We start from the raw sequence: 17,677 nt of genomic DNA, 5'->3' as shown, positions 1-17,677 counted from the left end.
TATGCAGACAATAATCTTAAGTGACATGTTTTAAGAATGAAAAGTAGGAATTGAAATTCCTTGAGTAAGGATCTCATGGCAATTGCCTTTGGAAAACCATTTGAGTAATGAAGAATCCCAACAAGTTGATAATCATTTCAGTTAGGCCGATAGTAGAAATAGGGTTCACAATTGCTACATTCAAGTTTTGATGACGGTGGATATGGAAATGTTGATAATTATACGAATGGAACTAGTGGCAGGCGGCAGCAATAGCAATGCTAGCTAGTTACATTGTTGGTAGCAGCAGGAACTCACGTATCAGTAAGGAACCTAAAATATTTTCAAAGCCATCAAGGTCAAGTGATGGCAATAGCTTATTAGAGTTGAAATTATTTGGGTTACACTTCGTACTCTTCACGCCAAAACCCTTTGAATACCTTAATAAGATGCATCAAGAAATCATGTGACTTGCTCGAAGTATTAATTCTTTTAACAATAATTGTAAACTCGAAAAAGAATTTGAAGGCGTCAATATTCCTGAAGGTAATACATTGGCATTTAAAATGTCGTAACCAAAACTGAAAAAGCCTTAGTAAGGCCTCATTCTGAAAATTGGCAATAAGATAACACCTGGTAGCCCAAAGAGTGAGATTTCTTTACGTTGTGATGCAGTGTTAAGGTGAAAATGAGGGAGGAATCAGGAAGAGAGAGGATGAGGGAAGCAGAGAGAATAAGAGAGAGAGAGTGCTGAGTAATATTCTTCTTATCTTTCATTGCTCAATCATTACAACTATATAGAATGGAATATTGCAATAACAGAAAATGGGTAAAGGGCCCACATGGCACACAAATAACCTCACGCATATAAGTGAGGGAAATTCTCAAAACTGTCTAATCAAGTAACTTGGCAGGTTTCCTAACCACTCTGCCACTAATACGTGAGGTTCCCCCAATGACTTGCTCTTTGGTACTTCTTGCCTCAGCTTTGCCCGCATCACGTTGTTTCACAATGATTCTCAATAACCCAGCTGTGATCACCTCTAAAGATGCGACTTGATTTTTTTGCCAAACGGAAAATGGCTTGTGTTACTCTAGGTGCTTCAGCTGGCACATTGAACTGTAGCTGCTAGGTAGCCGCACCATTTTATTAAAGTCAAATTTTAAAAAATTCATGTCGCTGCCACAAGGTAGAATGAGAACCAAAAAACTTCAACGAGAATCCAATAATGAAGTATATTTAGATAACACGGGATATCGGGCAATTCATATCAACATCTAAGCTTATTTTTAATCATTGACCTAAAAAAATTAAATAAAACGTGGCAATATTGGATTAGAGCATAACTAAAAAACAGCAACAAGAAAAAGGTGCTGATTTGTATTTAAAAAAAAAAAGTAAACCATGAAGGAAAATAGCTTTTTCAATTGCTTGTTCAATATAAACTGGTAAGCACAGTTTCAATCATCAGTCAGGATGAATCATTAACAGGATGCCAGCTAACAAAATAGGGGACATTAAACTGTCCCTTATCACAGTTACTTCACTCAGTGGCCAACTAATCCAACTAAAAGAGACTACCAGTGTGCATGTATACTTTAATAGGGACAAAATTACAACATGCGATCTGCTATCACGAAGCATACGAGAATGGGCAAATTACAACCTTAACAAAGCTACTTAACAACCAACTATTTCGCTCCAAAAATCAAGCTAAGGGTTTCCCATTCCACCGGGGGGAGAACACATAACCAGCAAGAACTAGTCCCAACCCAATATTTACATCTCTTATGTCCAATGTGCACTTTGTAGCTCATAAAGCCCAGAAAGGCTTTTGAACCCCAACTGCTTGGGTGGCATGAGGAAGTGATTCCTCACTAGAATCGTCTAGATCATCATCCTCCTCTCCATATTCCATTAGCTTGACCAAAGTATCTGAAATAAATAAAGCTACATAAACAGTCTAAAGATGGCTAATAAAAAAAAAAAGGCATTGCAAAATAAAATTACAGGGGCCAACAAACAAAAAATAAATGTTCCATGCTAGAAAGAAAACAATGAAGCATTAGAGCAACATTGACCCAAATATAGTAAAAGCGGGTTTCATTCTAACCAGGAACTGCATCAGATTTTGTCTTAAGCAAATTCTTGTATTTGTCTTGTACTTCAACTTCAGATGTATCGCAAAATTTTGGTGGAGGTGGTGGGGGCATGGTTCTTGGTAGAGGTTGGGGCATTCCATTGGGTGATGGCTGGACCAATTTCTTAGGCGCAGGCATAGTTGATATATTCCTCACAACCAAACCGTCAGATTGTTCATTAGGGTTTAGAGGTTGCAATCCCTGCAATTGAGTTAGAGTGGGAGAAAACAAAAACCCAAACACAACTTTTGAATCAGATATTTTACTAATTGTTCCAGCAGCCAAACTAAAAGTAACTGAAAACACAAAAAAAAGGTAAAACAATACAAGGTAGGATAAACAGGCAATGACTTGTTAGTAGTGTACCATTCTCACATGATCTACTGTCACATACCCGATAAACAGGCAATGACTTGTTAGTAGTGTACCATTCTAACATGATCTACTGTCACATACCCGATAACACAAACATGAAAGTACAGAAATTAGCAGATTGTGTAAAAGGATAAATAATTTATCAGGATAGGTGCATCGGAATTTATTGCCGTGCGGCTCAATTTTTGCTGATAAAGAGGTTTGATACCCAATACTAAATGTAGCATTGATGTCAAATATCAACATAAATAAATCTCACACAAGACTGGGTCTTTTAGTGAGCGCTGGGTTTACAGGTGACACTTGAAACTCAATTTTTTGGTGAGCAATGGGTTGATCGGTATCACACAAGATGCATTTTTTCTTGTCTCTCCTTTTTCTTTATGAATAATTTCAAATGACTTGGGATCATGTCTACCAAGATCCCGTGGTGGTGTATAAGGTTCACAACTCCGAGTTGTAATTGGCTAAAAAAAAATGCAACAATTTTTTACACGGTTTTTATCTTTATCACCTCCCCTGGGATAAAGTTGATAACACTATGGTTTTCAAATATTCGATTTTTAAGCGTCTGTTCAAAGTCACCATCTAAGGAGAAGAGCTTCATTATTTTAATTTACTTCGTCCACACATTATTTATTTTATTCCATTTCTTATTATACCTTGGTATGATATTTCATTCTCTAGTTTTTATATTTTCTCCTATCTCTAATTGTCTTCTTTCTCCCTATAAAAGATTGCATTGATTTGGTGCTGGTAAGCCCTTTTCTTCAGGACATTGACAGTGCATATATGTAGGACTAGAGGAGGGATGGCAAAAAAGCATGCCACAACTTCTTTTGCAGCAATTTTACCAAAGGAAAAAATCAGAATAACATCTTGGATTGGCAAGGGCATATGCTGTAAAGCCACAAGCACCCTCCTACTCTTCCGAAACTGAAAACCCTGTCAAACATACAAACCAATGGCCCAACAGACAGGTCCAGTGTCAGGCTTTTAGCTTCTTAGAAGGTCAGAGAAAATACCTGGAATATTAAGCATTAACAGTCAGCACAAAATACCATGCTTAATTCAGAACAGAGCTAGAGATGAAGAGTATTTGAGACAGTTTTGCAGTTTTATTTTTCTTTGATAAAGAAAGAAAGTTATAAAGAATTCAGTTCTGAAGGGCAAGGTATCAACAGAAAACTATAGATGTAGTTAAAAAGAAAACCATAAGATAACAAGGCTCCCTGATCCTGATATGTATCCACAAGCGATTTAATTTATTTCATTTTTTTTTGTCAAATGCCAAATGTTACAACTGGAGGTGAACATGAAAATGTATGCAACAAGTAAAAGTATCATTCCCTACTGCAGTCAGAAAAGAGGGAAGGGAAGGGATAGTTTTTCATCAAATCAGTCAACTTGGAGACATTAACCTTACCACAAATATGTCTACAAAACAAATAACTGACCCCCTTCCAAAGCATTTGAAATTCAAAATCATTTCATTTATTGACAATCCTATAACTTGACTTCCATTCATTATGAAAATCATATATAATAAAGATAATTATGCCTTAAAAAATGTCAATGAATAATCTCAATTCTCAAGAATTTTCAATAGCAATGTGGGCATAAAATCTTTATCAAAAGAAAAAGCATTTATGTGAATCCCTTAAGGAAAAGGCAGTCTACAACTCTGCATAAAAATGTCAGTTGGTATCAACTCAACTGGGGTTTTAACAGTGGAGTTCCTGAGCTGGTGTTGTCTTGTTTACAGAATGTGTTATTGTTTTAAGCGCGATTCAAGATTCTTAAAAATTATTCTGCCCACTTAGAATGACAAAACGATTTTTTTCCTTGCTTCATCACGGTTCTCCTCAATTTGCAGCCATATGGCAGGTAACTCTAGCTTTGACACATTACGAAATATCAAATTTCCAAATAGTATATCATAATCCAACGCGCATTCATAGAAATAAATAAAAATTCCAGTAAACAAAACCCTTCATTCATTTGCAAGCTTACTAGAAACTACGGTTAAATGAAGAGAATTGAATGGTAGTTCCCTTGATGCATGCGATGATTTATTTAAAGATTCTATCAATGACAATGACCTGATTGAATTTTGTTGTGCCTTTTGAACCAACTGGTAATTCTTGAAACTTCCGTTTCTGAGGTGGCCGTTTCTCCTTTTCAAGATCAGAACTTGAAGTTGACTTGGATTCTCTGCTTGGTGCTGATGTTGTGGGAGCAACTGTTGATGCGACAGGAGGTGAGTGTCTCAAGGCAAGGGCAACTTGTTGCAAAGGGGTAGCTTGAGGATATATTCCACCATATCCAATATAGCTAGTGCCACCTGATACTAAAGGGGGAGTATAACCAATCATGTTTGCTTGAGGCCCAGAGCTTAAATGTCCTGTAGATTGTAGTGTAGTGCCCAAAGTGAGGGAAGCAGTGACACCAGCTGCTCCAACTAAGGAAGCTGGAGGAACCGGAGTCAAGGCCACAGCTGCTGACATTGAACTAGTGGTTAGGCCAGTACCTGCCTCTGGCTCAATTCCAGAACTCTGAACTCCAGTCAACAACTGTTGTGGAGGTGGAACAGCACTATACACTTGTGGGGGTGAAATGGCTGTGGGAATCTGCTTTAACAATGAAGGGCCACTATAAACCTGCTGGGGTGGTGGAACAGCACTATATACCTGCTGGGGAGGTGGAACAGCAGTGTATACCTGCTGTGGAGGTGGAACAGCACTATAAACCTTACATGATGAAACCCTATGACAGTTAAATCGTAAGTTATTCCCTAAAACTTATATAAATCCAACATAAAGTAGTTTATCATGGTACCAATAATAAATATAATCAAATATCACGGTTTAAAGCATTGAAATGGCAGAGGACGGGAAGTTTTCTCTACTACCAATCAGATTTACCAAACCGTGACTTTCTACCCACAAACTGCCCTCTCAAACTCGATCTCAGTTCCACAGAAAACTAAAATTAAATTTAACTTCAAACCAAAAGTTCTAAATTTAATATTTGAATCATCCATAAAAAGTCCAGAGTTAAAATTGTCAAAATCAAAGAACACAGTCCATATTAAAGAACTGCACCTGCAATCCAGAAGTATCCAAATTGAAAACATGAATACTAAATGGTAACAGGCTAACAGTAGGATAATTATTAAGTGTCAATAAAGCAAACAGCAACAGAAAGGGAACATATATTCATGAAAATAATTTATGCATCCATAAATGAGATTCTATCATGGAAGTGAGTGGAGGGAAAAAGCTCTTAGGCGTCAACCTGAAACCCTAGATTCTAGGGCATACAAGGCTAGCCTTCATAGTAAGGACTTATGCAAAACCTAAAGTGTTTATCTTCTAATTATGTCTCATCCTATTGTACATCGTTTATTTTCCAAATTACTGATAGCAACTTAAAGCAGCAATTGTTTACAGAGATGAGGACCTCTCATCAGGCACCAGGTGCACAGCTAGGCACCTGAGCCTCTGCTACATTTCTTTCTTGTCTAGCTTATAATGAGATCAAATCCCTTATATTAAAAAGAGGATCCACGTTTTTCCAGGATGGATGGAGAAAAAATTACTATTTAGGCCCTCTTTTCCTCAATGATAGGTGCCAAAGTAATAAACCAAAACTTCACTGCAAATGCGCAAGTAATAAAAATAATCCATGAATGAAAAAGGTATGCTGCCATGTTGAAAATAGTATGCATAAATATGAATTATCAAAAGGTAGGTTGGCATCTAACATCAAACATGAATTATCAAAAGCAAGAAATTAAGCTTTTAAAAAAAAATCTGTTTCTTCATGGAAAGAGCTAAAATCTAAGGAGGGCAAAAAATTTCAGAAATTTTCCAATATGGACTTTGCCCCACATATCCCATACCCTATAACAATATTAAATTAAATACCTCAAGGCACCACACTCCGTACTGATTGTATCCAAAAGATTTTCAGCCAAAAACCTGGCATCTTCAAGACTTTTTGCATTGTTACTTGACAAAAACAGATGCAGAGGCTGCTGTCCATCTGCAACCAGAAAAGAAATCAAATTGAATGGCTGAAATACCATGCCTTCAAGTGCAGATCACAGAAATGAAAAGGTACCTTCACCATTCAAGCATTCATTGTTCCCTGAACCACGTCCTCTCAGCACAACTGTTGCTCCTGTTTCATTCATAATGTGATTTATATACTGGTCCTGCACGTTCAAATCCAAACCACCACCAACACCAAAACAATTTCTCCCAATCGTATGGAGATGTCAGAGAAAGCTTGAAACATTAGATTATCTCAACTTCATTATTCACAATGTAAAATTACAAAAATATTAAAGTAAAGAATTAAATCCAGCAAATGGAAATATAGGGATCCATGGCATTGAAGAAAAAATAATAGCATAGGCAGTAGGACGATGTTACTATTTAGCACAAATCTTTTTTTTTTGTTTGGTAAGTAGTATAGTTTTACTTATTGATGGGTGAAGTGTGAATTTGCAGAATGATCAGCCTCTATTTTTTATACTGGTAAATAAAATTATAACTAGTAGATATTTGACAAGCAACCTTTGTTCTTGTTAGTGTGTGGACAAACTTTACCTCAGTCTCTAGGAATAAAAACTAGTCATAAAATTTTGCTCCATACAAAAAGGTGCTTTTAAAGTCATCAAAACAGCAGATGACTAATCATGTCACAAATCAAGAGACCCAAAAAAAAAAAAAACTTATAGGCTCTAGCAATCCTCTAATAAAACTTGTGGCAGACTTATTCACATATACATGAACACCACCTCTAAGATGAACTAGATAAATTAATTGGGTAGGAGGGCATACATTTGGTCCTCGTATACGTGCAACAATGTTCAATGAAGGATCAGCATCAAAGCCCAAAAACACACATGTACTCAGCATCTGGTTCAGCAAGACATTGCCATTGTTAACACATCACATCATCACAATGATACACATAAGCTAGTAATGATTGAATATTTGAATGAATATCTACCTTCAGTCCATTAACCAATGTTGAAGGTGAGGCGGTAGAGATTGACTGTGAATTTTGTCCCTGTTTCAGCATTTCTTCAATCATTGCAGCAGCTCGATCAACAGCTAATATCCGTTCTGCTGTCTCTTTTATCTGTGATAAAATTTGATATCACCAAAAGCAAACTAAATTATGTACTCCATTCCGCATAAACATCAAAACAGACAAACATTACTATTAATGTGTAGTACTGTGTCATGAGTGATGATACAAACAACCCATGCAGTCTTTTTTGAAGACTAAAAAATCATTTTAAGTTACAAACATTAATCAATCCCTTTCATATGACATTTCATTTATTGCTTTGATTGGACATTATTTTTCTTGACTTCTCAAAGCTTTCCAATCTATACATCTGACTGAACAACTTCATAAAGTAATAAATGTTTACTTTCATACCAGAGCAAAGAATTACATATATTATCAAACCAAATTTGATTATTTAACCCAATCATCATGCTATATAAAATAAGGTAGCAGCTTTTACTTTTGAGTCAAAACAAAGAATAACACAAAATATCTAATGAAATATGATTATTTAACACAATCGTCAAGCTATATGAAATCAAGCAGCAGTTTTTACATGAGCTCCTGCAGATATGTGAAGATACAATGGCTTCTCTCCATCAAGTGGTGCATTAGGCGGCCGATACTTCCCCCTATGGAAAAAATTCAGCATGTACATTACATACAGGAGGATTGAAAACAAAGGATTTTAGAAATGCCTTTGGCCTACAAACCTAGTTATAACTATGGCACCAGTGCACCTCTGGATCTGCATGAAGAAGATTAAAATTAAAGATAAAAATTAAAAGGAGTTTGGAGTTAAAACTTAATTATGTAGAATTGATTATATATAAGTCACCTCCTCTTGTGTCTGGCGTTTTGTCAATTTGTAGCGAACAGACGACTCTGCATCATTTATGACAATTTCTCGAGCTATTATTAATTCATCTTGGATCTTTTGCTACAAGAAAATTCATCCAACAATTAAGATATGGAACTTCAAAAAATTTTAAAATATACAAAAAAAAAATCCATATAAAAAATAATAATGTAAAAAAGTCAGGAAAAGAGGAATCAGAAGCATGCTGAAAATTTTATCTACAAGCTGTTTTAACTCGGAATTAATTATAGACTCGATCAACTTCTCAGCGTGGAACCAAACGTGTGAAAATTTATCTAAAAATGACGATAATTAATTTTTCAATGTGATTATCGAGAATCCAACATGAAACCAAACACGCACTTAAATGTTGAAGTTTAATGATAAACACCGTTAGAGATTAGAAATGTCACACTCACTTGATTCAATTTTTGTGCGGAAACAGTGGCGGCAGTAGTGTGTTGCTGAAGCTGAGCAGAAGCTGCGAGAGGATTTGTCAAAAGAGCGCCGGATATCACCGGAGCTAAGCCCTGAAATGCAACCCCTCCAAGGGGCACACCATTGCTCAAAGGAAGAACTCCAGGTACCGCCATACCAACTGCCATCAACGACTCCGCAGGTTGATCCCACTTTCTCTTCTTTCTACACAAAAAAACAAAACACTCAAAAAAAAATCCCAAAAAGCATGCACCAAATCCAACAGAGTCTAATTTGTTTAGCATTTCCATCAAATATCAATGTAACCCTAAAATCTCAGGCACTGCGCCGTACAAAGAATCACAATTCCAAAAACCGGATAAAAACAAAGCTGAACGACGAATGAATCGACAGAATCAACAGCGCACAAAGGCCAAAGCAATTTAACATAATTTGCAGCACACGAAAACGAAGGCGTTTCAATGAAGGAGGGTTTACCTCTGCCTCGTTTGCGAAGCATCGTTGGCCAAGGAGGTTTCGTCGGAAGAAGAGACCCTAACGGTGCTATCCTCGGTCATTGTTTAAGCGATTATGGGTTGCGAATCGCGTTTTGTTTCTATTTGCTTCTTCTTCGTTTTGGGTAAGGGTCGAAAACGGAAAAAAATAAAAAAATAAAAATCACGCAAGCGTCGGTGTTGGGTTAGAACGAACGCGATTGGTCGGAAACGGGGTTTTGTGATTTCTTAATTTTCTTCTTTTGGCGCAGGAAATACTAGCGCGTACGGTTGCAAGACGCTAGATGAGATTAAACGACACACTACAAAGATTAAACGATGACGGAGTTTGACATACACAAATTCGTCCTACAGATGAGTCGTGCAATTATTCTTTTTTAATGAATTTTGTAGGTAACATTTTTTTTTATCAAATTAATCGTCAAATACTTGTCTTTATATTATTTGTGAGGGTTGTTGAAGTTTTTTTTTTTATTTGAAAAATATATACAAAACTAAAAATCTAATAACATAAAATAACGAAAATCAAACTATTGGAAATGGTTTAAAAAATAAGTGCTTTAGAATTTTGATACAGGGTTAGTTTGTTTAATATTAAAAAATAGTATTTATAAACAAGGTAATTTTAAAAAAAATTAAGAACAGGTAAAGAAATTGATTTGTTTAAACTTTGAAAAATAATTATAAAAAATAATTTATATTTTTTAAGCAAGTGAATCATATTCTTTCCATTAAAACGATATTTTGAATACATTGAGAGCTATACTTAGAATCATATAATATGGAAAGAATGAGTAACCAAATTTCTTGTCTCATAACATACTAGATAATGATAGAAGGAAAAAATCTCACAATCTCTCTAATTTGGTAAAGAATCAGTCCCCCGCATAGATGTATCTTCTTATTGTAATACTACACTTGTTCATTGTTAGAATTCCACAACATTCAATACCACGTATTCTCCAAGTCATTTTGGACAAAAAAATGCAAGATGTTGGACAATGTATACCTCTACTTTGCAACTTCATATGTGCTGCGAGAACATCTCGACAAGCTTTCCACATAAAAATCTTCACTCAAGGGGTATAATAAGTTTCCAAATTTTAATCCAATCTCCCTTAACCTTTATCTCCTCCTGGTAACCAAATTTTAGCATTTGAACCTTGTAAACCAGTTTTAACAAAATACACACATCATTTGGTGACAAGCCCCATATAAGCGTGTCATTCAAAAACATAAGACAGGTGGACATTTGTCGGATCAAATCAGCCACTGAAGGTGGAAACAACAAGTGAATCAAATGCAAATCCCATTCATTAGAATCATAATACATGAGATCCTTTATAACAACATATGTGACACGCTTGGATGAGGTGACCCTATAACATTTGTTGATAAACCTTTCACCCATATGGTTCCTTCCACAAATTAATTTTTGAATTTTCATCGATTCTTCATCTCAAATCTTGTCTAAGCACAACCTAAGAACTCCAAATGCTACACCAAATAAAACTAGGATTATGATTATGGAATCCGTAAAATCTCCTTGAGAGGAATATTTAGCTTTGAAGAGTCTAGGCATCAAAGCATCAGGTTTAGAAATAAATTTCTGCCATTGTTTCCAAAACATCACTAAATAAATAAATGAAGGCTGCAAATATCCATACCACCATCTTTTTTACTCAAAGCAAGTTTATTCCAAGACATTTATCTAATCTATTTTGCACCACATTGATAAGTAACGATTTTATCTAAATAATAACTTTCTTTTTTTATACTTATTTAATTAATTTTTTAAAGGAATTTGTATTTTACCTTTAAACTATTACAATATTCAAAAGAGTTGTGTAAATTAATTAGTTTATAAAGAGTTGGTAAAAATTTTACTTAAACTCTTACTTTATATTTTATCGGATTCAATGAAGATCCAAAATTCAAAAAAAACTCCAATTCCAATTAGGTGTTTGAAAAATGACTCATTTTTCAAAAGGATGAGCCTTTTAGAGTAGAGAGCAAGATTTAAAGTAAAGATTAAATCATTCAACTGTTTTGAAAGAGCTAAGCAAATTGGCTTTAGAGGGGTGTAGATTTTTTATTTCTCAAGGGTTTAACGGATTCAAAAGAGTCCAACCCTTGAAGTTGCTTCACCATGAAGAATCTTTCAAATTGCTCAACCATTTGAAAATTGCTATAGGCATTTTACTCTCTCATTCATCCATTCCCAACTTGAGTTTTTTGTATTCAGATTCAAATCTTGATCACTTGATTAAACGACATAAGTCTCTCTCACCACTCGTGCCAACTCAAGTTGGTAATATACATTGCACAAGTTAAAATTCTAGTTATATCTTAATTAAAATTTAAAACAATATTATTTTTTAATTTTTAAATCATATTTTAAATTTATGCTAAATAATATATATTGTGATAGAAGTTTTTTTAGTTATTTATTATTTAATTTTAAAACATTAAAAAAATAAAATTTGAAAATAATGTCTTTATTATAAAAATGAGAAACATAAAAAAACCTTAACATCATCCTCCTTTAATATAATTATTAATATTTTATCTTGTGTAATGCACAAGCTAAATGTTTATTATATACAATTAATATTTATAATAAATTATACAATACATACTATGTTTGAATATATAAATTATATTTAAAATTTATATAAATTGGCATTTTAAATATGTAAATAATATTTTTTTACAATAATATATAAATTATATTTTAGAATTATAATGAATAATTTATATTATAACTTAATATTATTTTTTTATTAATAATTTATTATAAGATATTAAAATTTAATTAATAAATAATTTTGATAAATAAAAATAAAATTAGATAAGAAGTTAAATTTTTTTTCCTAAAAATACTATAATAAAATAGAAATTAATGTTTAATATATAGAAGTTAATTTTAATTTAATACAAGAATTATATATGATTAATGAAATTTTTATTTATTGATAATTATTTTCTTCTCTTCATTTTTTTCCTTTCTATCAAACACATAAATTTTTACACAAATAATACTATTTAAAAAAAAACCTAAATAACAATTGTGTAAATTTATTTTTCCAACTAGCACCATTTATTGTTCACGTTCGGAATGAGCTGTTATGAAATCAGAACGGACCGTTCCGGATTAAAAAATAACACATGGAAAACGGTTCAGAACGGACTATTTTAAAATCAAAATTAGCACATAAAAAATAGAACCAGAATAGGTCATTTTGCATCCAGAATGAGCCGTTATGGCCTATAAATAATTTTTTTTTAGTTTGACTTTCACTTATCAAATACCAAAACTTAGAGACTACCATCAAGCGATAAAATTTACTGAATATTATTATAAATATAACTAAATAAATTTATTAAAATTCATTACAACAATAAAAATCAATGGTGGTGGAAACTAAATTCATGACCAATATTTAGATATGTCTTCCTAGTATGACCAGGGGTGTGACAATTGGAACAATTTTTTACACAATTATGTATTTCTCTAATGTCCATCTCTATTCTAATCCTTCTAGACTTTGGCCGACCCTTGAAAGTTCTCTTGAGTTTTGAATTTGGCCACAAAGTTGAAAGAAACGCAACATCCGAGAAAAGTTTGACCCGCTGGGAGATTTACAGTAAGGCTAAATGAAATGTGGTAAGATTGCGACAAGTTCCAGAAAGGTATATAAAAGACAGTTTGGAGAGCTCTGACATGAAGATTATTGACCTACTTACATTGGTCAAACTTTGTGCCCAAATCCAGAACTCAATCGAACTTTCAAGGGTCGGCCAAAGTCTAGCAGGATTAAAACAGAGATGGACATTAGAGAACAACATAATCAGTTTCTGTCACCATTGATCTTTATTGTTGTATTAAATTTTAATAAATTTATTTAGATATATTTATAATGTTAATATTCAATAAATTTAATTATTTGATGTTAGTTTCTGAATTTTGGTATTTGATAAGTGAAAATCGAAAAAAAAAATTATTTGTAGGTCAGAACGATCCGTTCTAGTTCCACTTTTTATGTGCTAATTTTGATTTTGGAACGACCCGTTCTGATCCGTTTTTTATGTGTTATTTTTTAATCCGGAACGGCCCGTTCTGATTTCAGAACGGTCCGTTCCCAACGTGAACAGTAAATGGTGCTAGTTGGGAAAATAAATTTACATAATTGCTATTTGGATAATTTTTTTTAAATAATATTATTTGAGTAAAAAATTCATCAAACACAATGTAAGAAAAATATTATAAAATTAATAATATTTAATATGTAACTGAATTCTTTAATATTCATAAAATGAGTTTATTTTTCTTATAATAAAGAATTATGAAAATTTCCATCAATTAAAATACGTATAGAATTCCCACAACAATTATTTAATTAAATAAACTTAGTATACATTTAATTCACTTTATTTAAAAATTCACTTATTTTTATCTTTGTAATTTTTTAAAAACAATTTATTTCAAATAAACACTATCACTAAATCTTAAAATTGGTTTAACGGTGAAAAGATTAAATAACATGTACAAAATAATATATACAGATCATATTCATATTATCACTATTATGATTCTTACTATAAAAAAAAAAAAAAATAATAAGATCGGATGAACTCTGCATGAAAAAAAGATAAAATATTTGTTGAATAATACGATACTAATTCTATTGGTTACCTTGTAGTGCCACGGATCGCGATCCGTGTGCCCTTACTTTAACACAAGGGCAACCGTTGATATTGGCTCCCATCAACGGTCATGCTTTTCTCTTTTGATGTTCTGAAAATTTTTCACAATTCCCGCGCCATCTCCTTCTCAAAATCCCCTCTTATATATATTCCACTATATTCCCCAATTTTACTCATCCCTCTCAATTTTCCCTCAATTCAGAAACCAAAGCTTCAAACTTTCCTTTCAGTTGAGTCCACCATGGCACGTACCAAGCAAACCGCTCGCAAGTCCACCGGCGGCAAGGCGCCACGTAAGCAGCTGGCGACGAAGGCGGCTCGGAAGTCCGCTCCGGCGACCGGAGGAGTGAAGAAGCCCCACCGCTTCAGGCCGGGGACGGTGGCGCTGAGGGAGATCAGGAAGTACCAGAAGAGCACCGAGCTTCTGATTCGGAAGCTTCCATTTCAGCGGTTGGTGAGGGAAATCGCGCAGGACTTCAAGACTGATTTGAGGTTTCAGAGTAGCGCTGTTTCCGCTCTTCAGGAAGCTGCTGAGGCTTATCTCGTTGGACTGTTTGAGGACACTAACTTGTGCGCCATTCACGCTAAGAGGGTCACCATTATGCCTAAGGACATTCAACTCGCTCGTAGGATTAGGGGCGAGAGGGCTTAATAGTTTCTACCTGATTTGTGCTTTAGGGTTAGGGTTAGGGTTTATGATTTTGAAGGACATGTTTGGGGTTTGACTTCTGATTGGTTGTAGCAAATGTGGTATTTGAAATGTGAATCTGCTTGCCTTTATGTAACTATTTTGTTTTATTTTTTCAAGTTAATTTAGATCCAAGTGTTATGGAAGATTACTCTTGGTCTATTGAGATGCTAACTGCTATGAAGGTCTTAATCTGAACGTAACAAATATAGTTTCTTATAATAGCATAAGGATGTTAATATTGTTTGTTTTGATAATTCAGTGTTCTTTGTCCTCAATGTTAAGAGTGATAATGGTGGTATCGGTTTGTGACTTTTGTTGAAGTTTGTGTTTTTGTTTTTATCGGATTTGTGTTTTCGGGCATGTATTAAACGCATGAATATTCATGTGGTCTTGAATATACACTGTTTAAATTTGTAGTTAGCTTTGGAAACATGGTGTATTGGGGTAGTGGCCAGAGAGAATGTTTGAGTTTTACCACTGCTATTCCCTATTTTTGATACAGACCTAAAACACGACACCAAAAGAATAAAGTATGGACCTAAAACAGTGACCGGAGAAAATGGTGGTAGCATAATTGCACGTGAATTTGATCTGCATTTTGAAGATCTGTTAATATCTATTTTTCATATGAAATTGGAATCCTGTCCGTGAAAAATTAAAAGGGTATGATCAAGACAAAGGGATTCCCAAACTTCGAAAGAGTTGGATCTTTGGGAATCATCACAAGTGCGGCCGGCCTATATTTAAACGAGAATGCCGTGTCTTCCAGCGGAGCCTAGAAGACGGTGACTCGCGCAGACAGCTGACTCCTTTTCAATAGAAATGAATAGCCAAACCAACCCAGCTGGCTGGTCAATCTCAGAGATCCTATCGGCCGGCAAACCGGAGACGGACGACCACGGTCCCGACCTTATCAGCACCGGAGGTGTACTAATCAATGAACCCACCCCAACGATTGTTCGAATGCTCATTTCATGGACGAGATCATGTTTGGTTTTACTTTTAACATGTATTGAAATTAATTTTATTGCATCTAAGATGATTAAATCACATTACAAAATGTTTGAGTATTTGGTTATTAGTAAAGTTGATTTAAAAATGTCTAATTTTACATTTTCTTAGGAGTAATAAATTTTTAAATAACATTCAATATGAATATCGAGTTTACATCCTTTGACATTCAAATGAAAATTATATTACTTGAGTCACATTTAAGTGAAAATTACACTATTTTTAAGTCATATTTGTTCTAAATCAATTTTTTTTAATTTATATTTATTCAAAATTAATTATATTATTGTATATATAAACGTATGTTAACTTATTGGAAATTTAGAAGTCATATGAACTTCAAAGAGTTTGTGCATTTATTTTCCTACTCCATCACTGTTTGCTATTTTCTATCTAATAAGTCCCAATTTGATTTTATTCTTTCTTCATAATCAAAATAAAAAAAAAATAAAATTTTGTATATATCGTTGAGTCCCTTTTCTTTCTTTTTCTCTTCATAAGCCTTGAGAGTGTTTGAGGGTGTTGTAGTTGAAGTTCCTTCCTTCTTTGTGGTTGACTCATGAAAAAGGAAAATAAGTTGTGAGGGTGGTGGAGTGTTACCTCGAAAGCTTGGAGGTTGCATAATTCTTTTATCCTCTTTTTTGTTTCTCTTCTCTTCTTTCTGCGACTAAAATCTAGGTAAGGGAAGTTAGAATTCAAAATGTTGCTACATTTGAGTTACATGTGGTTGGATCATTATTAAATATGTGATTCGTGGTTGAGTTGGTTGAGTTAAATAGATAATATGTATTAGTTAGGGTTGTGGATGTTCTTGAATGAGTTGGGCATAAATGGGGGATCTTGATACTTTGACAGTTGTATGTGGTGTTTTATGAAATTCCTGAGTTGCATGTATGAATCTAATAGTGAAAATGAGTTATGAATGATGTTTAGGAAGAAAATTTGTGAAGTGCAGGTGAGAAACAAAGGAAAACCATGAAAATACAGAAAAATTCTACGCTCAACACTATAGTTGTAGTTGAGCGTTGTAGTTATGGAAAAAACTAGGCTAGAGATCTAGCGTTGCAGCCATAAGAAAAATTAGGCTGACAAAAATCTAACACTGAAACTCCAAATTGAGCACTACAACGATGGAGTAAATGATTGAATTTGGTCTTAGGATCTTCTTGAATGTTAGCTTTCCAATGACTTTGGAATCACTTAAAAAAAAGATATAAAACTTCAATTATGACCTTTTTAGTGAGTAGAGGTCAAGCTGTTAACATCTAACTAAACTATTGCAATTTTTACAATTTCAACATGGTATATGATAAAATTAGAACTTGAGGTCTTCATAAAAGTTGTAGAAAATCTTCTTATCTTTCATATGAGATAGGGATGAGCATGATAGGAGTATTATAACTTCTTATATGATGTTTTATCTGAAAGTTGTCATTGTATGATAAGTGATTTGGATAAATTATATGTTGATACATATTGTATGATAGGTGAATTTGGTGAACATGAACAAAATACTTGTATCTATTGCATGTTTTATGATGTAGAATGATGATAATAAGCATTAGTATGCTATATTTGTTTAGTTGAAATGGTGATGAGTATTGATATGTTATGTACATTTGATATGCTATACTTGGATGTATTATTAAGCATTGATATGCTATTTTTGGTTAAGGTGCTAAGCATTGACATGTCATACATGATTGATGTTGTTGATCTCTATATGCATTAACTAAAAGTGATGTATATAATAGATGTATGGTGAAGTGTAGATGTTGAGAATGTCGTGTGACATTAAAACATGGTGGTTAACTTATGAATTAAGGAAATAAGATTATTTTGAAAATTGAAAATCCCACATAAGGTATCTTGAAGTGGTGCTTGAGTAGGTCA

At 33.8% G+C, this 17,677-nt stretch overlaps 2 protein-coding genes across 3 annotated transcripts; one reads left to right on the top strand and one right to left on the bottom strand.

The window, feature by feature from the left end:
• Positions 1-1,385: 1,385 nt before the first annotated feature.
• On the bottom strand, positions 1,386-9,719 carry RIK (RS2-interacting KH protein). Of its 2 annotated transcripts, XM_020363593.3 has the most exons (12): positions 9,359-9,712; positions 8,863-9,085; positions 8,423-8,524; positions 8,298-8,332; positions 8,141-8,216; positions 7,519-7,650; positions 7,347-7,424; positions 6,622-6,715; positions 6,426-6,543; positions 4,599-5,262; positions 2,094-2,322; positions 1,386-1,915 (listed from the first exon to the last, which is right to left on the bottom strand). In XM_020363593.3, exons 1-12 carry the CDS (start codon positions 9,436-9,438, stop codon positions 1,794-1,796), a joined length of 1,953 nt encoding a protein of 650 aa, XP_020219182.1. In that variant the 5' UTR covers positions 9,439-9,712; the 3' UTR covers positions 1,386-1,793. The 2 variants fall into 2 exon arrangements, with proteins under 2 accessions (XP_020219182.1, XP_029128065.1); XM_029272232.2 differs by lacking the exons at positions 1,386-1,915; positions 2,094-2,322 and adding an exon at positions 2,957-3,521 and having other exon boundaries at positions 9,359-9,719.
• A 4,524-nt stretch (positions 9,720-14,243) lies between these two features.
• LOC109802168 (histone H3.2) lies at positions 14,244-14,921 on the top strand. Its single transcript, XM_020363403.3, has one exon. The coding sequence runs from the start codon at positions 14,324-14,326 to the stop codon at positions 14,732-14,734; it is 411 nt and encodes a 136-aa protein (XP_020218992.1). The 5' UTR covers positions 14,244-14,323; the 3' UTR covers positions 14,735-14,921.
• Positions 14,922-17,677: the final 2,756 nt, after the last annotated feature.

This window comes from Cajanus cajan, chromosome 4, assembly GCF_000230855.2.
Source record: "Cajanus cajan strain Asha chromosome 4, NIPB_CcT2T_4, whole genome shotgun sequence".
In the NCBI taxonomy this organism is placed as follows: Eukaryota; Viridiplantae; Streptophyta; class Magnoliopsida; order Fabales; family Fabaceae; genus Cajanus; species Cajanus cajan.
The sequence above is the reverse complement of the archived record's forward strand: the minus strand, read 5'-3'. Positions and strand labels throughout refer to the sequence as shown.